The 24081-nt window shown below is 39.5% G+C and overlaps 3 protein-coding genes across 7 annotated transcripts in view; all 3 read right to left on the reverse strand.

The window, feature by feature from the left end:
• Window positions 1-5726, reverse strand: part of cd4-1 (CD4-1 molecule) — a 44379-nt gene extending 38653 nt beyond the window's left edge. For all 3 annotated transcript variants that reach the window (XM_060921603.1, XM_060921602.1, XM_060921601.1), the window contains exon 1: window positions 5587-5726. The gene's annotated coding sequence lies outside the window, so the exon portion shown is untranslated. The remainder of the gene's footprint in view (window positions 1-5586) is intronic.
• A 2105-nt stretch (window positions 5727-7831) lies between these two features.
• On the reverse strand, window positions 7832-17249 carry cd4-2.2 (CD4-2 molecule, tandem duplicate 2). 2 transcript variants are annotated; one of them, XM_060921604.1, is made up of 10 exons: window positions 17068-17249; window positions 14992-15042; window positions 14728-14880; window positions 14439-14564; window positions 12770-13000; window positions 12346-12599; window positions 9264-9372; window positions 8585-8748; window positions 8434-8501; window positions 7832-8211 (listed from the first exon to the last, which is right to left on the reverse strand). In XM_060921604.1, the coding sequence occupies exons 2-10, from the start codon at window positions 15026-15028 to the stop codon at window positions 8130-8132; spliced, it is 1224 nt and encodes a 407-aa protein (XP_060777587.1). In that variant the 5' UTR covers window positions 15029-15042; window positions 17068-17249; the 3' UTR covers window positions 7832-8129. The 2 variants fall into 2 exon arrangements, with proteins under 2 accessions (XP_060777587.1, XP_060777588.1); XM_060921605.1 differs by having other exon boundaries at window positions 14992-15060.
• Window positions 17250-17865: 616 nt separating this feature from the next.
• Window positions 17866-24081, reverse strand: part of usp5 (ubiquitin specific peptidase 5 (isopeptidase T)) — a 96545-nt gene continuing 90329 nt past the window's right edge. For both annotated transcript variants that reach the window (XM_060921607.1, XM_060921606.1), the window contains exons 16-20: window positions 23786-23929; window positions 23540-23682; window positions 20856-21006; window positions 18632-18716; window positions 17866-18543 (exon numbers count right to left, since the gene is read on the reverse strand). In XM_060921607.1, the coding sequence (XP_060777590.1) occupies window positions 18450-18543; window positions 18632-18716; window positions 20856-21006; window positions 23540-23682; window positions 23786-23929 (617 nt within the window). In that variant the 3' untranslated portion in view covers window positions 17866-18449. The remainder of the gene's footprint in view (window positions 18544-18631; window positions 18717-20855; window positions 21007-23539; window positions 23683-23785; window positions 23930-24081) is intronic.

Below are 24081 nucleotides of genomic sequence, written 5' to 3' on the forward strand. Positions count from 1 at the left end.
CCCTGCTGCACGGCGACTAAAATTTCTGCACAGATGAATGGGCCGAGAATGCTTTGCAATGGTGTAAGAGACTAATTACAAATTAATGGTTTGGTGAAGTCAGTCCTAATAACAGTGGTATGAATTAAAGATGGCTGATTACGTCCTCATTACGACTGTTTCTGTTATGCTTGAATAAAACTTCCTCCTTCCTCTTCAGCTTTGTGTTACAGTTCAAGGTCAAAATCTAGTACGCCTTCCTTTGCCCTGTTCTGCTTATGCATTATAAGTGTTTTGAGTGGTTAATTACATTTTATCCTCTTTTAACTACATAACCCTACAACAAAGTGAAAATATGGGGGTGTAGGAACACACCTGAAGAAGATGGGTGGTATGTGTGGGCTAGGGTTGGAGTGAAAAGGAGAGAAATGTGTGTATGACACATCGTATGAAAGAGGGAATCCTAGTCTCAGTATGAAAAGTAGTCTTCGTTCGACATGAATATATTGCATACTAAAAAGAGTATCATTTTAACCTCAGTTTTAAGCGTTTCGTTCCTGCTCGGCTTTTTCTGGATAAGTTCATTAGTGCACACAAAGACGCAAGCGACAAGTGACTAAAGGGCGTTGTTTTATCTTATTACATCACTAAACACTACTATAACCTTTCTCACTAATACACAATCTCAAGTCTAGAGGAACACATTAAAGTATGAACCTGTAGCTTGTAAGTTCTGTAAAATACTCATGATTGTTACGGTTCCTGTGAAAATACACCACATACGTTGCTATACTGCAGACGTGAACTCAGTAGTCAGTTACATGAGCTGTTAAAGGCAGATATTTAGTTGTCAGTGATCTTTTAAATGAATAGCTTGGCATAGAGCATACATCTCTTTTACACGTTTATTGTGTACGACTTTGTAGTCACTAATAGACTGTGTATGAAATACTGAAATGTTTACATAGTTACTGAAATAATACAACATTTACATAGTAAACAATATTAAGATTGGGTGGCACGGTGGTGTAGTGGTTAGCGCTGTCGTCTCACAGCAAGAAAGTTCTGGGTTCGAGCCCAGTGGCCAATGGGGGCCTTTCTGTGCAGAGTTTGCATGTTCTCCCCATGTCTGTGTGGGTTTCCTCCGGGTGCTCCGGTTTCCCCCACAGTCCAAAGACATGCAGGTTAGGTTAACTGGTGACTCTAAATTGACCGTAGGTGTGAATGTGAGTGTGAATGGTTGTCTGTGTCTATGTGTCAGCCCTGTGATGACCTGGCGACTTGTCCAGGGTGTACCCCGCCTTTCGCCCGTAGTCAGCTGGGATAGGCTCCAGCTTGCTTGCGACCCTACACAGGATAAGTGGTTACGGATAATGGATGGATGGATGGTTGGATAGACAGTATTAAGAATGTTGAATAGTATCCATTTAAAAATGTTCTTGCACTTGCAATAGACAGATGTCCTATTTGAGATGTATTTCTGCCTCATGCCCAGTGTTCCCTGGAAAGACTCCAGATCCACCACAACTCTGACCAGGATAAAGCTTTTACTGAAGGTGAATGAATGAATGAATGAATGAATGAATGAACTATTGTGTTTGCTGCTGCTCATAAACATTTAGGTCCCTTAGCTTTAGTCCATCTAGCTTTAGTTCATCTAGCTTTAACCCATCTAGCTTTAGTTCATCTTGCTTTAACCCATCTAGCTTTAGTCCATTTTGCTTTCATCTGTCTAGCTTTAGTCCGTCTAGCTTTAGTCCATCTTGCTTTAACCCGTCTAGCTTTAGTTCATCTTGCTTTAACCCATCTAGCTTTAGTCCATTTTGCTTTCATCTGTCTAGCTTTAGTCCGTCTAGCTTTAGTCCATCTTGCTTTAACCCGTCTAGCTTTAGTCCATCTTGCTTTAACCCGTCTAGCTTTAGTCCGTCTAGCTTTGTCTATCTTGCTGTAGTCCATCTAGCTTTAACCCATCTAGCTTTAGTCCATTTTGCTTTAACCCGTCTAGCTTTAGTCCATCTTGCTTTAACCCGTCTAGCTTTAGTCCATCTAGCTTTAGTCCATCTAGCTTTAGTCCATCTTGCTTTAACCCATCTAGCTTTAGTCCATTTTGCTTTCATCTGTCTAGCTTTAGTCCGTCTAGGTTTAGTCCATCTTGCTTTAACCCATCTAGCTTTAGTCCGTCTAGCTTTAGTCCATCTTGCTTTAGTCCGTCTAGCTTTAGTCCATCTTGCTTTAACCCATCTAGCTTTAGTCCATTTTGCTTTCATCTGTCTAGCTTTAGTCCATCTAGGTTTAGTCCATCTTGCTTTAACCCATCTAGCTTTAGTCCGTCTAGCTTTAGTCCATCTTGCTTTAACCTATCTAGCTTTAGTCCGTCTAGCTTTAGTCCATCTTGCTTTAACCCATCTAGCTTTAGTCCATCTAGCTTTAGTCCGTCTTGCTTTAACCCATCTAGCTTTAGTCCATTTTGCTTTCATCTGTCTAGCTTTAATTCATCTTGCTTTAGTCTGTCCAGCTTTAGTCCGTATAGCTTTAGTCTGTCTAGCTTTAATTCATCTTGCTTTAGTCCATTTTGCTTTCATCTGTCTAGCTTTAGTCCATCTACCTTTAGCCCATTTTGCTTTCGTCTCACTGTAAAACATTTCAGCCTTGTTTAGTTATGTCCACTTACTTTTTCTCTTTAACTCAATGAGCTCTGAAAAGTGTTTTAAATTGAACTAATCTGTGCAAGTTTTCAAAGGTTAGACTTGAATTACTAAGTTATCTTGACTAATTGAGACTTTTTCTGAGTTGAAACAAAGATAATCGTCAAATTGAGTTAACTTGCATTTTCAAGACAGCAGGTGAACTTGTATTCCCAAGTTAAACCAATTTGAAATGTTTTACAGTGGCTTTAATTCATCTTGCTTTAGTCCATCTAGCTTTAGTCTGTCTAGCTTTAATTCCTCTAGCTTTAGTCCATTTTGCTTTCATCTGTCTAGCTTTAATTCATCTTGCTTTGGTCCATTTTGCTTTAAATCCATCTAGCTTTTTGTCCATCTTGTTTTAGTCAAGCTAACATTTTGTCCATCTAGTTTTTTACCTGTCTTGCGTTAGTGCATCTTGCTATAGTCCATCTTACTTTAAACTGTCTTCTTTAAGTCTCTCTAGCTTTTTTGTCAGTCTTGCATTAACCCATCTTGCTGTAGTCTGTCTAACTTTAGTCCATCTTGTTTTAATCTCTCTCGTCTTACTTTAGTTCGTCATGCGATAGTTTGTCGTGCATTCATACGCCTTGCTTTAGTCCAGCTAGCTTTGTTCCATCTTGCTTTAGATTGTGTTGCTTTTGTATGTCTTGCTTTCATCCATCTTCCTTTTTGCCACAGTCTCTCAAGCAAACAACAGATCATGCAATCAATTATTTTTATGATGAAACAGTCACTACACTCGATGTATAGCCCACAGTGGCCGAACTGCAGCTAGCTGATTATTTGGTTTGTCTGGTTTAGCCACTGAATCCAGATAAAAACTGACTAAACTGTAAAGATAACTGTAAAAATGGCAGCATATACGCAAAGCATGCTTCAACCTCTTTGTAATTAGTGCATTAAATAAAATGCTGCAAGTAAACGGCATTGTAATTGAACAGAAATTAGATATAAATGGTTTCCGACTGTGAACTAATCTGTAAACTACATCTATCATTGGAAAAAATATGGAATATAGATGAAAATGAGATAATAAGCATTTACATGTTTATTGTTTGATTGAACATGAGATTATACGTGGTCAGTAGTTTGAACCTGGCTTTTAAGTACATTATTATTATTATTATTATTATTATTATCCTCTATAGAACATCATTATCCTGGGAGAGACGCCTTAAAGATATTCGTAAATTCAACACCAGTTCGTTAAGGATTAAGTGTTCGACGCTCTTTGAGTGTCAGCTGGACCAGTGTGGACATAGCCAGATATTTTGTGGTTTACTGTGCTTTTATCTCAGTTAATGAAGTTCAACAGCTAAGCTTCTATCATTAAAAAAACACTCATCATGCATTTTAATATCCGAACTATAGGATGTGTGTTTAATATGCGATTTAGTTATATACTCCTGTGTGCATTCGCTCTGTACTGTCTTGTGTGTTCCACCATAGGTGATCCCGCTCTATATTCTACTTTCCGTTTTATTCGTATAGAGTTTTTATCGATGTCGATATTGTCAGGAAGCAGCTTTACAGAAATCCAGAAGGACATCTGGATCCCTAATCAGCAAGCCAGATGAGACAGTGGTGAGGAAAACCTTCCTGAGATGATGCATGAATGAGAAACCCAGTATAAAAACTGATTTGAGTAAACCATAATGATATTATTAGGTTTTTTAATTATAATTACAGACACCAGCTGCCAGGGTATCTTTAAGCTGGCATAAGTGTCCTTCAGAAAAGTCATCATTAAAAAATAATGTTTTGTGTTCATTGTGTATAAAGTGTAAAGGCTCGTACGATTAAGCTACGAACATACAAGTCAAACGCAAAAGTAAGGAATATTTGCCTGGTTGATAAACAATGAAAAGTGTAATAATTTCCAGGCATACTCCCCAGTGAATATTAGGTATTATAATGATCTAGTAACGTATAAACCTCATCGATACAAACTGTATGACTTAGCAACTTAGTGTGTATGTAGTGACAAAGCGGTAAGAGCGCTCATTAATCAATAACGAAAACTCGTTGCTCTTTTTCTCAATCGCTGTCTATCATAGTAGTAGTATTAAAGACGTATACAAATAAACAAGTTTCTTACTGTTTAAAAAAATTAAGACGAATCAAAACGTCACATTTCATGCCATTTAGATTTTACCATTATAAATATGAATTGTTTGCAATACTAGGAGTCTGATCTTGAAAAATAAATCAGCTTATCATCAATTGTCTCTGAATAAAAATTACCCCAGGAATAAATTAAGTAATTTATTGGCTTGGTCCTTTGGCTCATACTATTAACATGTAGGGTAGAGTTTGGAGAATGAGTTTCAATCCCCAAAAAAAAAAAAAAAAAAGAAAAAACAATACATTGATCCTTCATATATACATAGATTCCACATAACGATATATTCATAACATTAGAACAGTCTCAAGTCGATACACACGTAGAAATTTCTCAGCAGAATGGTGAATGTTTACGTTCCATTGAGGCCTAAGTGCTTTCAGACAGAACGCAACATCTTTGTTCAAAACCCTTTATATACTCCCAATGTTTTATTATTATTATCATCATCATCATCATCATCATTATTATTATTACTACTACTAACAGTTATCATGAAAACCCAGTCTAATGCCTCATAAGTGTCCACATGCACCAGTCATTATTGTGTTGATTGACAGCAGTACCAGTAATCACACATTAACCAGTAGTTGGTTATTAAAAATCGTCCACACTAAAGGATTTCATTCTAACTGATTGAGAACACGAACAGCGTCTCAGGTACTGTGCGATTAGCAGTGACTTGAACCTACTGACTGAAACCTAAGTCTAAGTGCGAGAACATACTTTGTACTGATATAAAACCGTACAAAGAAGCAGAATTTCGATGGAATAAAGAAAAACAAATAAAGTACTTACAATGTTAATGCAAAAAGGCAATTCCTTCTGCTGAGCCTCACACAGCTACACTGGCATTAACGTTCTCTTACACACACCAGCACACACACACACACATACACACACACACACAGGGGACAGGAAACAGTGCTGTCATCTGTCTGCCTCACTACTGGAGAGGACTATGAGTTAGAACTTAGATTATGCTTAGCTTCACGAGCATTGCCACCTTCTCGATACTTTTGCTCTCAAATTTCTCTCCTCCCATCAAGACCACCATGAGGACTTGAAAAGAATATGTTTAACACTTCAAGGTGATATGTCAGCTCTTAGATGCTCAACATTGTGCTTCTTTCTCTCTCTCTCTCTCATCTTAAGTCATAACTACTTATGTCAATAACACATCTTATGTCATTCCTCCATAACATAACTACTTCTCTTCTCAGTCCAACACTTACATTTCAGAATATCTACTGCTACCTTACGGTACGTCATTGTGTCATGCTATATGGCTCTACACTACTCGTTTATACACACCACTAGTAAATGTAGTGCCGCTACCAAATTCTTGTTGTTTATTGCTGCCTTTTGTGAATTAAAAAAAGTTAGTTAAAGCCCTTCCCGCGCCTTACAGTACCTGGTATTCCTAGGCAGTCTCCCACTCAAGTACTAACCAGGCCCAACTCTGAATGGTGGCGCATCGGGCGGCGCCGATCTCCGTTTCCATAGCCCTCGGCCTCTCGCCTATTACATAGCTAGGGTTACAGTGGGGGGCTAGTCCTCTGGTAACCACGAGAGTTTAACTCCCCATGCACATCTGTATTGCAGCGTGCCTTGCCAGATGGTAATAGGTACCATTTTTATGATGGTCTTTGGTATGACCCGACCATGAATAGAACTCCCGATCTCCCGATCAAGAGGCGGACACGCTACCACTAGGCCACTAGTCGGTTGCCTTTTGTGAATAACTGTCCTTATTTATTTCTATTTTTTATTCTATTATATCCCTTTTTTTTTTTTAACTTAGTCTCCATTTATCTATATTTTATTCTGTACTTGAGCTGCTGTTGTAACACCTGAATTTCCCCTCACTGGGATCAGTAGAGGAATATCTTATCTTTTATCTTATCTTAATGTAACTGTGTTTCATACGTATCTGTTTTTGGAAGAGTCATCACATCTGGAGAAAAGGATTATCTATCTCTAAGCTGCTGTACTGCTCTATAGCAATGCAGATGTGTTATTTGATGTCATTTGCATCTGACAGGAGCAGTGTTTATAATGGAGGTACAATGTCACTATGCTTTATGTCTATCTTGCCCAACTCCAGACCAAACACACACACACATGTGCACTATATATTACAACGTACTATATTTGTATGAACTTTAGCTTTTTGTAAATAGATTCATGTTAAAAATTGTGTCCTGACCGGTTACATTTGCATTCCTAACTCTAGTAAATACAGACATTTATTAGTAGTATTACTGTAGTTTGGTAATCATAAGATTAAGACGATTAAATTGGGCGGCACGGTGGTGTAGTGGTTAGCGCTGTCGCCTCACAGCAAGAAGGTCCGGGTTCGAGCCCCGTGGCCGGTGAGGGCCTTTCTGTGTGGAGTTTGCATGTTCTCCCCGTGTCCGCGTGGGTTTCCTCCGGGTGCTCCGGTTTTCCCCACAGTCCAAAGACATGCAGGTTAGGTTAACTGGTGACTCTAAATTGACCGTAGGTGTGAGTGTGAATGGTTGTCTGTGTCTATGTGTCAGCCCTGTGATGACCTGGCGACTTGTCCAGGGTGTACCCCGCCTTTCGCCCGTAGTCAGCTGGGATAGGCTCCAGCTTGCCTGCGACCCTGTAGAACAGGATAAAGCGGCTACAGATAATGAGATGAGATCAGAAGACGATTCAATTAATTTTAAGGACTTTACAAATGCATAACCTGTTCCTTAAAAGCATGGTGCTGTGTACAGAGGAACGTCTTCGAAGATAAGCTGATAGCAGTCCTGAGGCAGGTAAGTGAGCACATAATATGGCACTGAAAAGTTCTTGAGGATTCTGTTTGTAAACCTGGGCCCAGAGTGCTATTGTGTTTGCTTTTTAACCCCAAAACATATGGGTTGTCGTGTTATCACCCATCTGTCAGTGATACGTACGTGTGTGTGTGTGTGTGTGGCCACCTGTGCAGCACTAACACCATCTGTACCAGTGCAAGCGGGAAGTGCTGCTACTTGATGCTGGTGCAAATGTAACGAAACACACACATATCTGCGCACACATGCTTACACACAGGTTTTATTTCAATATTTAATCAAGCTGGAAGAAAGAAACTCTTGAACATACAGAACACTCAGCACACATAAAATTCCTCTATTTACGCAATTTGATAAAAAAAAACATTTTCATGAAAAGATCTTATTTACAAAGAGCATGCTTATTATAGGTGATTAAAATGTTTCCACAATACATCAAGCGATGGTCAGGATTCTCCTGGTGGATCTGAAACGCTACTATATTATCTCCTGTATTATCGGAGCCACGCCTTGACACTCTGACCCATTATTCCTTTATTCATTTAAAGAGGTGTACTGATTCCTGGGAAGAGGAGGAGGCCGCTCCTTTTTACCTGTACCAGGCTGCCTCACAGTCCTTTAGAGAGAAAACAATAGACCGGTGTGTAAAGTTAATCAAACGACATGTCAGAAGGAGTCAAGCCAAAATTCATTTCAATAGATAACAAAGTCATACTGACATATATATTACTTTCAGAATAATTAAACCAGGGCTGAATCACAATCATCAATATGTGGATCAGAGTTCTGAATTTGAACACGTGTGTATTTTTAGATGCAACAAAGAGAGAAAGGCTACCTCTCACACTTGCAGTAATTCCTGGATGTGAGAGGTTGCCGCATAGACCTCAGTTTCTTCACCTTCATCTGAAGAAGGAAAAGCAGTATGAGCCACTTTAAGTGCCTGTTTTAACTCTGTTTAATCACTAGCTCTGTTTTTCCCCCCTCACCTTCATCCGTTTGTTCCTGCGGTGAATCAGTACAATGATGACAACAAGGCCAATCAGGACGACAGAAGATGCTACCACGGCAACCCAGACCCATAACTGCAAGCCCCCCACATGTTTGTCCCACATGCTGCCTTTCGTTTCTTTAGAACCTTCAGAGTTTATATCTAAGGAAGAAATGGATGTTGAACACACACACACACCAAAAGAACCCATACATCTCATAATCTCACTTTGATTGGTTAATTTCAAATCCATTATGGTGTACAGAGGCAAAATAACAAAAATTTTGTCACTGTTTAAATACTTATGAACCAGACTGTACGTAATAGCAACTTTCCCTTTACTATTTTAGGATGTTGATCATATTTTGGTTGCTGATATTGTAGTTTTGTTAAATTTTTTTTTTGGCTCAAAATTCAGCCGATTTGGTCAGTTTCACTTTATTCTACTTCTATTTTATAAAGATAAACAGTTGCCAGAAATCTAACAAGAAAGAATAATTGTGATTGTTTTATTATTATTATAATTATTATTATTAAAGCTGGAAGTAAAGCCGAGACCACTAGCTCCACCCCAAGGCGTAAACTTGCTCTGATTTGTTTTTTTTTCTTTTAATACAAGTGTGAATTTCTATGAATCTGTAGTATGATGTCGACAAAGTATGAGATACCGTGCTTACCATAAACATCATTCTTTTTTGAAACCGTCAACATCAAATTAGCACTCATTGATCTTCCACCTTCAAACTCCAGATTGCACGTGTACATACCGGCATCCTCCTGCTTCACCTGAGACATGTTGAAAAATTGTACACATTTACACTATAACACAGAAGCACGTGTTTTATAATGATGGTTGAAGAATTTAATACAAGTTCATTCTTATTAGAAGGGGATGATTTATGGTAGCAGTCAGAAGTTTGGACACACCTTCTAATTCAATAGTTTTTCTTTATTTTTATTAATTAAGAGTCACTTCATGTCTGAAAGTAATGATCGATGTCGTTTCTCTTTGCTTAGTCGAGCCGTTCTTGACAGAATATGGATTACTACAGTTGTGGAATAGGGCTATTTACTGCATTTTTATTATTTACCGTTTGATCTCAAGCATATTAAAGGAGAACTGAAGGCAAATTTGTTTTTATCAAAATTCTATTTCTCATTTTATTAAATACAGGAATGCATTTTTGATCGCTATTTTGTCGCTGCTATAGCGAGTTATGAGTGTTTGAAATATGCTCTGTAATATATCAGTTGATATGTCAAAGCAACGGCCGTAAACGAGATTCGTTGAGACCTGTGCGAGACATCGTAGGACGGAAGTAAAACGTACAGTGGAAATCAAAGTCACCAACATCTGCCAGCACTGTCAAAAGACGCGCGCGCCCTCTTTCGAATGCTGACGTAATCAAGCCAGAAGTTTTGTTTGTTTTGATAGCGATCAGGAAAGTTTGAAAAAAGTCGGCAGGAATCGTCATTTAAACTCGTTTTTGTGCAATACTTCGTTTGGAAAACAGTTTTCAAAACGGCGCCGCTGACACCTGGCTGACACTTCATGTTTCGAAGTCTCGCACAAGTCTCGTGAAGATCGCGCGGATAAGTGACGCCTGCCGTGGACCAAACGAACTAAATTAAACGTGGCTATAAACCAAATAGGCCGATAAGTATAATATTTGATTGCAATTAGTTGCCAATACGAGTCACGGTATAAGGTTACTAAAACCGAAAACGTAATCAAATAACACGTTAATTAAGAAATAAAGCAAGTTTAAAAATGACTTCAGTTCCTCTTTAAGAAGGCAAGAAATTGCACTAATTAGCTTTTGACGAGGCACTCCTGTTAACTGAAAAGCATTCCAGGTGACTACCTCATGAAGCTGGTTAAAATAATGTGTAAAGCGTCTTCAAGGTAAACGCCGGCTACTTTGAAGAATCAAAAATGTGAAACATTTGGGGGATTTTTTAACACTTTTTTTGTTTACCACACAATTCCATACATGTTCCAGATGTGAGTTCATAGTTTTGATGTCTTCCGTATCGTTCTACAATGTAGAAATAATCAACATACAGAAAAACCTACGAATGAGTAGGGGTGTCCAAACTTTTGACTGGTACTCTACATACAGTACTGTGCAAAAATCTTAGGCAGCCTATTTTTCTAATACAAACTTTGTTCTCAATTTCTATTTTGCGACTTCTACATTATCATTCTACATTCATTTTCCAGGACAACATTAAATCTCATCTCATTATCTCTAGCCGCTTTATCCTGTTCTACAGGGTCACAGGCAAGCTGGAGCCTATCCCAGCTGACTACAGGTGAAAGGCGGGGTACACCCTGGACAAGTCGCCAGGTCATCACAGGGCTGACACATAGACACAGACAACCATTCACACTCACATTCACACCTACGCTCAATTTAGAGTCACCAGTTAACCTAACCTGCATGTCTTTGGACTGTGGAGGAAACCGGAGCACCCAGAGGAAACCCACACGGACACGGGGAGAACATGCAAACTCCGCACAGAAAGGCCCTCGCCGGCCACGGGGCTCGAACCCGGACCTTCTTGCTGTGAGGCGACAGCGCTAACCACTACACCACTGTGCCGCCTACAACATTAAATGTTACAGAAAAATATGTTTGTATCTGAGCAGCATATTACATAACAGAGCACTTTTCAGATTAAAAATTAAAATGTAGTGAAGGCTGCTGGGTTTGGGGGCAAAATTAAGACGCGAGTGCGACGTTCAAAGTGTCCAGAAGAACTGTGGCTGGTTCTGGAAGATGCTCAGTAAAACCAAGCTCTTTTTTTTTTTTTTAAAGCAAAGGGTTGTCTCACACCAAATATTGGCTTTGTTTCATTTATTATGGCTTACTGCTTATATTTTTTTTAATGTTGAAAAATTTCATTTCATTATTTTTAAAGGAACAGTCCACCGTACTTCCATAATGAAATATGCTCTTATCTGAATTGAGACGAGCTGCTCCGTACCTGTCCGAGCTTTGCGCGACCTCCCAGTCAGTCAGACGCGCTGTCACTCCTGTTAGCAATGTAGCTAGGCTCAGCATGGCCAATGGTATTTTTTGGGGCTGTAGTTAGATGCGACCAAACTCTTCCGCGTTTTTCCTGTTTACATAGGTTTATATGACCAGTGATATGAAACAAGTTCAGTTACACAAATTGAAACGTGGCGATTTTCTATGCTATGGAAAGTCCGCACTATAATGACAGGCGTACTAACACCTTCTGCGCGCTTCAACAGCGCATTGATACGGAGCTCAGATATCAATGCGCTGTCGAAGCGCGCAGAAGGTGTTAGTATGCCTGTCATTATAGTGCGGACTTTCCATAGCATAGAAAATCGCTACGTTTCAATTTGTGTAACTGAACTTGTTTCATATCACTGGTCATATAAACCTATGTAAACAGGAAAAACGCGGAAAAGTTTGGTCGCATCTAACTACAGCCCCAAAAAATACCATTGGCCATGCTGAGCCTAGCTACATTGCTAACAGGAGTGACAGCGCGTCTGACTGACTGGGAGGTCGCACAAAGCTCGGACAGGTACGGAGCAGCTCGTCTCAATTCAGAGAAGAACATATTTCATTATGGAAGTACGGTGGACTGTTCCTTTAAGGCCATTTTTGGTCTACAGCATTTCTTTACATGCACCTAAGACTTTTGCACAGCACTGTATGCTGGGGGGAAAAAAGCAGGATCATTTTTAAATGAAGAAAAAGAAACATTTTTGTTTTTCACCTTTTCCAGTGTCACACTAAAGTCTGTTTTCAGCTCACTGTTACTTAATTTGACTCTCTTAGAACCGACATCAGTGGTGTTCCACTTGATAGTGTTCTGTGAGTTAATTAACGTTGAGATGCGAATGCCAGAGATGGAGTTATATGCCCAAAAGCCTCCTGTTATAGGCAGTTTGCTTGGGGCGGGTAGAAGACACGTGAGCTCTGCACTGGCCCCTTCAGAAGTCTTAACCTCTTTTGAGGTATTCAGAGGACCTGATGAGAGGAAACAGCTTTTTGTAGCAATCATGCCATTCACAACAAAAACTGCCATACATTATATTACACATATCTGTTTAACAGTCGCTATAATGCATTAACCAACTTAATTGGGATTTACATTCCTAACATCGAAGAGCCACGAGAATACATTTAGGGAAACATACCAACAACAGTGATGATCACGCTTATGCTTTCCAGTTTCTTCCCTTTATCATTTATTTGACATGTCCAGGTTCCCTCATCATCTGAGGTCACAGCCTTGATAGTCACATCCTTACTCTGAGTTATCACAGAGTTTGGTGATAACCACTCAATTGTTCCTTTAAAGCCTCCAGCGATGTCACAGCTCAGCGTTGTTTCTTTGGAGTGCAGCACTACAGAAGGGTTCGCTTGGGCTGAGAGAACAGAAAAAAGACAGAGAAGCCAGAAAGAGGAAGCAGAAATTGTTATGCAGAGCTGTACGTCAGACTAAAAAAAAAAAAATACTCCAGTAATTATACATTTACAGGGTTAGTCAAAATTATGTTCACACTTAAATGGTAGAAACCAATCGGATCTGTAACGGAAGTTCATCAACGGTGTACTGCTGCACCATCTGTAAGTAGATGTCTGACGTCATTGTCGGGGTGTCAGAAAAGTAGGGCCTAATTATGCCAGCAGCGGTCACGACACACCACACATTCAGGAGAAAAATAATCCTTGGGTTAGTGTTAACATAATTTTGACTAACCCTGTATTTTGCTATTCTTTTATGGGAGTTTTTTTTTTTACTTTGAGTAAATGCCTAGTCAATTTGAATACTTAAGTTTTCAAGAAAACTTTTTTTTACCCCTAATAATAATCTCATCTCATCTCATTATCTCTAGCCGCTTTATCCTGTCCTACAGGGTCGCAGGCAAGCTGGAGCCTATCCCAGCTGACTACGGGCGAAAGGCGGGGTACACCCTGGACAAGTCGCCAGGTCATCACAGGGCTGACACATTGACAACCATTCACACCTACGGTCAATTTAGAGTCACCAGTTAACCTAACCTGCATGTCTTTGGACTGTGGGGGAAACCGGAGCACCCGGAGGAAACCCACGCGGACAACATGCAAACTCCATACACAAAGGCCCTCGCCGGCCGCTGGGCTCGAACCCAGGACCTTCTTGCTGTGAGGCGACAGCGCTAACCACTACACCACCATGCCACCCTATAATAATGATAATAATAATAAGTTTTAGGAGCGCGCTTACAAGCCTAGAAAATAAAAGAAACTCAAATCAAGAGTATTTTACAAACAGAAACGTTTTGAGCAGGGATTTAAAATTTGTTTAAACTCTCCGCAGTACAGCTGTAAAAGTCTCAGGGCACAAACTATAAATGCTCCGGCTCCGTAGCTCTTTGAATATGATGATGGTACTGTGAGCAGACTTTGGTTATTTGATCTTCAGTAACATCGAGGCTGGTTAAGAATTTAGACCTTTGAAGTACAATAAACTCGACTTTAGTCACGCTTCTGACCTGCCAGCTTCTTGGAATGGTGTTTTCATGCAAAATGGCATCGATTCTTCAAAACTAAACATCGAACAGTTTGAGATCAAAGTAATTACAGCTACTTTTTCACACGAAAACATGAATCAGTTAAAAGCATTTACTTTTTTCATTCTGAATACCTGAACACAGTTAAAGCTAGCTTACTTTGACTTGAGTAAGATTTCCATTCATTACCCATAAGTACTATATAATTTCTCAGTATCCCCCCCCCCCAACTATACGAGTCCAACATCTGATGATGGTTTATTAAGGATTAAGACAAAACATGTTTGTTAAAAGTTGCAGCCCCTCTCACCTGACACCACAGACAGCGTGTACGTAGACGATCCACACGTGTACACTCCAGAGTCGGAGTGCTTCAGCGAGGAGATTTTCAATTTGTTATTATCAATCCGTGACCTCGAAGAAGTGTCTAATTTTCCTTCAAAATGAAACCGTTCACACCATCACACAACCACAGACAAGAAGATTGACATTTTGTCCACGTTGTTTAGAAATCCAAGTTAAATGCTTATAGTGAGACGATTTCATGATAATGACAGCAAGTATAAAATTAAACTCTGTTAATTCAAGCTTTATGATACCTTTGCGCTGTACTCCTGTTCTGCCCTTGCCTATCAGCAGGCTGTTGTCGAGTTTCCACTCAATATTGTCCCCCGCACCAGTACAGTTCATTATTACATCGCTGCCACTTTTTCCCAACAAATCAACACAAGCTCCTATGGTTACACAAAAATCTGCAACCAAGACAATCTCCAAATTAGTTCTCAGTTCAGTGTAGCTTCATTATGCTGAAAGATTAAGGTATGAACTGCATCGTTGTATGGATATTGAATCTCATCACTTACCAAAGGTGATCCAAAGGAGGATTTTTGACTGTAACATTTCTGCTCAGATTTCTGAAGAAAAGAAATCCACTGAAACAATGTAGCATAACATGTAATGTTTGGATATTTATTCTGCTACATCATACGATAAAATTCTATTCCATCTTCTAGATATGCTTAGCTTAATATATATATATATATATACACACACTACCGTTCAAAAGTTTGGGGTCACTTTGAAACGTCCTTATTTTTGAAAGAAAAGCACTGTTCTTTTCCATGAAGATCACTTTAAACTAATCAGAAATCCACTCTATACATTGCTAATGTGGTAAATGACTATTCTAGCTGCAAATGTCTGGTTTTTGGTGCAATATCTCCATAGGTGTATAGAGGCCCATTTCCAGCAACTCTCACTCCAGTGTTCTAATGGTACAATGTGTTTGCTCATTGCCTCAGAAGGCTAATGGATGATTAGAAAACCCTTGTACAATCATGTTAGCACAGCTGAAAACAGTTGAGCTCTTTAGAGAAGCTATAAAACTGACCTTCCTTTAAGCAGATTGAGTTTCTGGAGCATCACATTTGTGGGGTCGATTAAATGCTCAAAATGGCCAGAAAAATGTCTTGACTATATTTTCTATTCATTTTACAACTTATGGTGGGAAATAAAAGTGTGACTTTTCATGGAAAACACAAAATTGTCTGGGTGACCCCAAACTTTTGAACGGTAGTGTATATATATATATATATATATATATTTTTTTTTTTTTTTTTTTCAGATGTAAGTCTAAAGATAAAAAAAAAACAAGGCTGTAAAAGCCATTTCCGTTCATGCCATTTTTGTTTTCTCTCTTCTATGCACTGTCCTAACCGTGTGCATGAGCAAGCTGTGCTTTTCACCAGTGAGCATCAATATCCAAACAAATATCGATATAAAATGCAACATATTGTGATTTCAGACTATCATTTGATGCATCACACCTGCTAGAATAAAGTATTTCGTACATGGAGCGTCACATTAATCCGTACAAGCGACAGAGACCATCGTTTAAACAGTTATAGACTAAAAATAGACTTTTCCAGACGACTATACAGAATTGTAGTTATTGATGTTTGATTATTACAGCTATAATTATAATGATCTGTTTACAATGTTTGTATCTGTGTCACACGTTGACAGACTAAAGTTTTATCAGTCATTCTCACATAACACTACTGACTGTTTCATTTTTGTTTGTAATGTACGGTAGTCATGATCCTGACTTTATTAACTAAACACCAAATAACTGGGGCTTTTTCTGTTTTAAATGCAGTCATTAAAAAATATTATCAACTTTTTCACAATGTGAGGGTCAGGGGACAATTTCTTTCCTTGGTGGAGTTTGTTTCTTTCGTACACAGAAGGTCTGAAAATGTCTCTTCCCCCAAACTGCTTGTGTCGAACTCTCCATTGTGTGTGTAGTGAATTAATTTATTTTATTTTTTTTTTGGTGGGGGGATTATTTTGTTTTGCTTTTCTTTTTTTTTTGCATGTGTATTCCCACTATCACTTTATTAATTGTTATTGTAATTAATTTTATTCATTGAATAATAAAAATAAAAACACTGTGAAAAAAAGAAACTAATCACTTATTTGCTGGGAAACTCCATCTTTTGAATAAAAATACATTTTTTAAAAAACTAGTCATTTTACATTTTTATTCTTACAGAAAATGAAAGCTTGTGCCAGTGTGACTTTTTAAATATTTTATTAGAATACTTGATTGATTTTATTTTAATGTATTTTAATGTATTATTATTATTATTAAAGCAAAAATAAGCTACAAATGCTGGCTACTAATTTAATAAAAAAACTTTCAAATAAATTAACTCACGATATTGTAGTGTGCGTATTCATTTTTTGCTCGCTTATAAAATACTGTTTCTGAAATTAATCTATTGATTTATTAAACTTATTTTAACTTTCAAAAAACAATTTTCCCAGTTAACAATGGAAAAAAAGGACTTTTGGCTGACATTAGAAACTAACAATCTATTAAGGATTTTTTTTTAAACAAGATTAAAAGAAGGAGTGTGATATTTTGTGATACTTACAGCAAGTTGAGAAGCTCGCGCGTGCTCACTGCTCTACCAGTAAAGTAGGTTAATGTACATTTACAAGCAGATGCTCGCTTCTGCAGCGCAGCAGAGGAAGAGGAACAAGAAGGAAGGTGAAGAGAAACAAACACAAAAAAAGAGGGCGGAAGAGAAAAATGACACCATGGCTTGTGGGAAAAAGTGTAGTGAGAAGTGCGTGCAAGACTTGATACAAGTCATGCAGCCACATGTTTGTTATTCATAACTTGTGCATTTGCCATGTAAGTGAAGGAGACTCAACACCTGAGGCAGGAAGAAGACAAAAGCAGCATGTTACTGGAGGTCAGGATTATTTTGTTTGCTTTCAGAAACTGATCACATGGGCAGAATCACTAACTCTCTACCTTCCGAAGCTACAGGAAACACCTCTTACAGTATCGCAGTAAACATCCAACCCATGTTTCATATTTATGAAGATAAATAGCGAGACGATACAGGTTTTTACCTCCATATCACAACATAGTAATTTTAGACTTTAAAAAAATGTACATCGTCAACATAGCCACCAAAATCCTGACCAGTTAAATGAAGAAATAAAATATATATTTTTAAATACATATTTTAAGTCTACATTAATTTTAAGGTCCATAATTCATTTTTTCTTCTTCCTGCATTAAAAAAAAAAAGTTTAAAAATTCACAAAGGTTAATAGCATGAGGGGGGGAAATGCCTCCCTAAAATTTAATTCTAAAAATATTTCTTCCTGCATCTAAAAACCATGTACACAATTCCATTTAATGACTCCACACAGACTCGTTGGCAAAGAGACACATCTTTTATTTTAATTTTTTCAAAGCAGAAAGAACAAAAATGAATTCATTTCCTCCCAAAAAAAGGAGACAAAGAAACCATTCAGCTATCAGGCTTGCAACACATGATGGAACATCCAGGGTTTTGTTTGTGTTTGTTTTTTTCCTTTTTTAAAAGTAAATCTTCTTCAGTGTGCGCCCTTTATTTTATTGGTATGTCATGTAGTGAATCCAAGTCTTCCAGGCTTTTCAGAAACCTTGTTTTTGGAGCGCAGGAGAACGAAAAGGTAGAGCTTGGCTGTAGAAGCAACGACTGCACAATAACCACTACAGAACCGAGAGAGAGAGAGAGAGAGAGAGAGAATGGTGTGTGTGGGGTGTGTGTAGGAGGTCACTTGTGCCATCAGTGAGTCCTGCAGCACTGCTCACTCCATCATGACCCTCCTCTGGCTGGCCGTGGGCAGTATAATAGGAAGAAGTGCTTGAATTGCTAAAACAAAAACCTGTCAGTTCAGAAGCTCGAGTATGCCCCCCCTCGCATCCCTCAGCAGCTAAGACAACTTGTGTGTGTGTGTGTGGGGATGATGTCTTCTACTCAGCCACTCTCCTGTAAAAGTACAGGTAGCCCAGGTCCTTTGGTGGTTTCTCAGAGGCACAAACTTTCTGATCATTAAAGATTACCCACCTGTGAAAGAGAACAGAACGGATAAATCAAATCGCATTTCCAAAAAACAGAACATTAATGGACTATGACATGAGTGCGCTTTACTCACTGTTGGTCCTTTTTGATGTGGCAGACGTAGTGACCACACATTGTGCTCGTGCCCATGTGACTGATAAAAGCAAACAGCTCATACTCTGCAGGACAGGACGGGACGGGACAGGACAGAGAGACGTCAGAGATTCATGAAAAATTATCCATTATACGTATATTGTTGCAGGACAGGGATTAACAAGAGTGCTCTGAGAGCACAATATCCGCCGCTGGCAACTCTGCCATAACTCTGGTAAAACGCGACCCAATTGAACGAAATTACAATATGCATATTACCGACATATAACAAAGAATCCTGTCAAATTTGATGAAATTCCTCCAAAAATTGTGAGAGCAGTTGATTTCAGAAGGTGAGTACACTTCCTAGAATGGACGGACATCGCCACGACATAATCCCCCTTCGGGCCTTTTAACCAGCGGGGGATAAAAATTGAGAGAGAAGTTGGTTCCAGAAAGCAAGCACACCTTCATGAAATTGCGAAAGTACAAGTTTGTTAATAATCAAGGGCATAACTGGTAAAATTTGCCCAAATTAAACGAAATTTCAAATATGCGTATAACTGTCATATAACAAAGCCTTTTAGCAAGTTTGGTGAAATCCCTCCACAAATTGAGAGAGGAGTTGATTTCAGAAGGAAAACACACTCTCATGAAGGTGTCAAAGTATAATTTTGTTAATCAAGGGCTGTAACTCTGGTAAAATGTGACCAACGTTAACAAAATTACAATATACATACACTACCGTTCAAAAGTTTGGGGTCACTTTAAAATGTCCTTATTTTTGAAAGAAAAGCACTGTTCTTTTCAATGAAGATCACTTTAAACTAATCAGAAATCCACTCTATACATTGCTAATGTGCTAAATGACTATTCTAGCTGCAAGTGTCTGGTTTTTGGTGCAATATCTCCATAGGTGTATAGAGGCCCATTTCCAGCAACTCTCACTCCAGTGTTCTAATGGTACAATGTGTTTGCTCATTGCCTCAGAAGGCTAATGGAGGATTAGAAAACCCTTGTACAATCATGTTAGCACAGCTGAAAACAGTTGAGCTCTTTAGAGAAGCTATAAAACTGACCTTCCTTTGAGCAGATTGAGTTTCTGGAGCATCACATTTGTGGGGTCGATTAAATGCTCAAAATGGCCAGAAAAATGTCTCGACTATATTTTCTATTCATTTTACAACTTATGGTGGGAAATAAAAGTGTGACTTTTCATGGAAAACACAAAACTGTCTGGGTGACCCCAAACTTTTGAACGGTAGTGTATTACTGACGTATAACAAAGAATCCTGCCAAGTTTCGTGAAATTCGTCCAAAAATTGAGAGAGGACCTGATTTCAGAAGGTGAGCACCCTTCCCGGGACGAAGGAAGGGAGGAACAGATGGACATCACCACGACATACGGTAATCCCCTGCTGGCCAAAAGGCCCGAAGGGGATTATGTCAAACTAGCAGTGTTCATTTTCCTACTCGTTAACCAACCAACCATTAGGTCAAAACTAGTGCTGTCAAGCGATTAAAATATTTAATCGCGATTAATGTCGCGACTGTCATAGTTAACTCGCGATTAATCGCAATTTAATCGCACATTTTTGTCACATGAAAAACCATTGTAATTCTCTTATCAGCATAAAAACGTGAATGGGCTTGCTCACCGTTCGAACTACGGGGTACACGGGGGATCCGAGATCCCCTGAAACAGACACGAGATCCCTTGAAAACATGATTTGGGAAATGTTGGGGGGTCTCTAAAATATTGCCAAAATGATGTTTATTGACATAGCAATCGTGTGTAACAGGAAGCATTTGCATATCCGAAGTGAGCGCGCGATGGAGATCTGTGCTCTGAGACAAGCGCAAGCACCCCCCCCACCCCCCCCCAAGGGAAAATAAGGGACCCCCCCGAAAATATCGGCATAGTTCGAACACTGGTTGTACCAATGTTTTTTTTTTTTTATTGCAGAGCATAACACGTCTTGTCACAGCCACTGCAAAGTGGGGCTGGAGCCGCCAATGGGAAAACGAAACCTACCGTAAGCCGAGCACCGTGGCTCTTCGGGGGAGGGCAGAGGACTCTGGCTGTGCGGGGCATGGCATCATGTCACAGAGTGTTAATCTCGCGATAAAAAAATTATCGCCGTTAAAATTGAGTCAAGTTAACGCGTTAATAACGTGACATTTTTGACAGCACTAGTCAAAACACAAAAACAAATTCAACTCACTTCCCGGTCCGTCACGAACGCGTGGTCCGGGAGGCGCGTCCCGGCTGGCTTCACTGGCTCCCTCCGAGCGGCCGCCTTCGGACACCTCCATAGACTCCAGATCATCCAGGTGAGAGAAGATCCAGTCCACCGCCCGCTCAAGAACATTACTCTGAAGACAAATATTTTTAATGACATGTTTACCGCCAAAGCAGAAACAAACCAGAAAAAAAATGTAGCAAAACTAGAAGAAAAGTGCTTGGAAATTAACATGCAAGTCAAAAGTACTGTACATCAGAATTATAGCACTGATTTATGCCTACAGTTGCAAGGTTTGGTGCGTCACTGAAAGTCATTCCTCATGATCTCCTTCACTGAGCCAGGCCATATCTTTAGATTTCACAGCACTACAGCTGTAACATACACCTTAACCATCCAACCTAAAAAATTTAAGAAGATCTTAATCTCAGTATTTAATAGAAACCGTACAGAGGACATTCACATGCCCTGCCCTGTCATGCTGAGAGAGTTACTGCCGATGGCAGATGTCAACATGAAGAAGAAAATGTGTGAGAGGCTGAAATCACCTTTTTGTTTCATGTTTGCAAAGACTCATTTCACCCTGTGATCAGAACGTGGTTTTTATGGTCGAGCCGTACAGCACAGGGTCTCAAAGGCATAAAAACACTTATACAGTGGTGCTTCAAAGTTTGTGAACCCTTTAGAATTTTGTATATTTCTGCATAAATATGACCTAAAACATCATCAGATTTTCACACACGTCCTAAAAGTAGATAAAGAGAACCCAGTTAAACAAATGAGACAAAAATATTATACTTGGTCATTTATTTATTGAGGAAAATGATCCAAAATTACATATCTGTGAGTAGCAAAAGTATGTGAACCTCTAAGATTAGCAGTTAATTTGAAGGTGAAATTAGAGTCAGCTGTTTTCAATCAATGGGATGACAATCAGGTGTGAGTGGGCACCCTGTTTTATTTAAAGAACAGGGATCTATCAAAGTCTGATCTTCACAACACACATTTGTGGAAGTGTATCATGGCATGAACAAAGGAGATTTCTGAGGACCTCAGAAAAAGCATTGTTGATGCTCATCAGGCTGGAAAAGGTTACAAAACCATCTCTAAAGAGTTTGGACTCCACCAATCCACAGTCAGACAGATTGTGTACAAATGGAGAAAATTCAAGACCATTGTTACCCTCCCCAGGAGTGGTCGACCAACAAAGATCACTCCAAGAGCAAGGCGTGTAATAGTCAGCGAGGTCACAAAGGACCCCAGGGTAACTTCTAAGCAACTGAAGACCTCTCTCACATTGGCTAATGTTAATGTTCATGAGTCCACCATCTGGAGAACACTGAACAACAAACGGTGTACATGGCATGGTTGCAAGGAGAAAGCCACTGCTCTCCATAAAGAACATTGCTGCTCATCTGCAGTTTGCTAAAGATCATGTGGACAAGCCAGAAGGCTATTGGAAAAATATTTTGTGGACGGATGAGACCAAAATAGAACTTTTTGGTTTCAATGAGAAGTGTTACATTTGGAGAAAGGAAAACACTGCATTCCAGCATAAGAACCTTATCCCATCTGTGAAACATGGTGGTGGTAGCATCATGGTTTGGGCCTGTTTTGCTGCATCTGGGCCAGGACGGCTTGTCATCATTGATGGAACAATGAATTCTGAATTATACCAGCGAATTCTAAAGGAAAATGTCAGGACATCTGTCCATGAACTGAATCTCAAGAGAAGGTGGGTCATGCAGCAAGACAACGACCCTAAGCACACAAGTCGTTCTACCAAAGAATGGTTAAAGAAGAATAAAGTTAATGTTTTGGAATGGCCAAGTCAAAGTCCTGACCTTAATCCAATCGAAATGTTGTGGAAGGACCTAAACTGAGCAGTTCATGTGAGGAAACCCACCAACATCCCAGAGTTGAAGCTGTTCTGTACGGAGGAATGGGCTAAAATTCCTCCAAGCCGGTGTGCAGGACTGATCAACAGTTACCGGAAACGTTTAGTTGCAGTTATTGCTGCACAAGGGGGTCACACCAGATACTGAAAGCAAAGGTTCACATACTTTTGCCACTCACACATATGTAATGTTGGATCATTTTCCTCAATAAATAAATGACCAAGTATAATATTTTTGTCTCATTTGTTTAACTGGGTTCTCTTTATCTACTTTTAGGACTTGTGTGAAAATCTGATGATGTTTTAGGTCATATTTATGCAGAAATATAGAAAATTCTAAAGGGTTCACAAACTTTCAAGCACCACTGTACATGCACACCAGGCAACGCCATTCATAACTGCCATTTAAGGCAAGTATGGGGAACAGCAAAGCCGTGTCTGTCATCAGCTTTTAAACCACACAAAACTGTTGGGCCATCTTGTGATTTGTACTTTGAAAAGTTTGCTTTTGGAGAAAACAAAAAAGTAGTAGCGATTTAGAAACTAATCCTCCTCAGTCATGTTTATTACATGCACCAATTTATTTCACGTGCACCTTCTTAAGGTCAACTGGCAGTGTGTATACAGTTGTGTGTGCATGCAAAGGAAATCTGCCTGAAAGCTAAACAAAAACAACTGTGCTCTGAACTCTTCCAGCCACTAGGATAAGAAACAGTTAAGTAATTAATGTAATCGCTATGTAATGTAAATCGCTACGTAGAGTTCTCACCGTAGCTTTAAGAGCACGTGAGGCTTGATCTCGGCTAAATCCCATGGACACGATGGTCGCGAGGTGCTCCTCCGACAGGCTTTCAGTGGGTGTGGATCCAGGAGCAGAACTAGAGCCAGGCAACACCAAGGGAGCAGCAAAATCTGGAGCCAATCATGTGGACGTGATCAGAGAAATGGGACCGATCAGTAAAAGATGGACTGAGGCTTGTTCAGCTTGCAATTTTTTATACATTGACATGTTTACCTGCATCATCCATATGCCCCATCACCCAGTTCATAGCAGCATCGATGCCAGTGTTCCCCGTGTAATACACAGCCTTCCTGCAGGCCTCGAGAGGAAATCCCATCTCACACAGCTGAGACACTGTGGACTCATCCAACACTGGAGCTGAGAGACAGAGACAGAAATTCCTCGAGACTTGATACAAGTTCACATCAGATGAATAAATATGAACTGTAACTAAACACATGGATGCAAACGGTGCGCCTTTTGGCGGATGCCGCCTTTTTCACGGCTGTCTGGGGGACTTGTGTGAATCG

Source organism: Neoarius graeffei, chromosome 5 (assembly GCF_027579695.1).
Source record: "Neoarius graeffei isolate fNeoGra1 chromosome 5, fNeoGra1.pri, whole genome shotgun sequence".
Classification (NCBI taxonomy): Eukaryota; Metazoa; Chordata; class Actinopteri; order Siluriformes; family Ariidae; genus Neoarius; species Neoarius graeffei.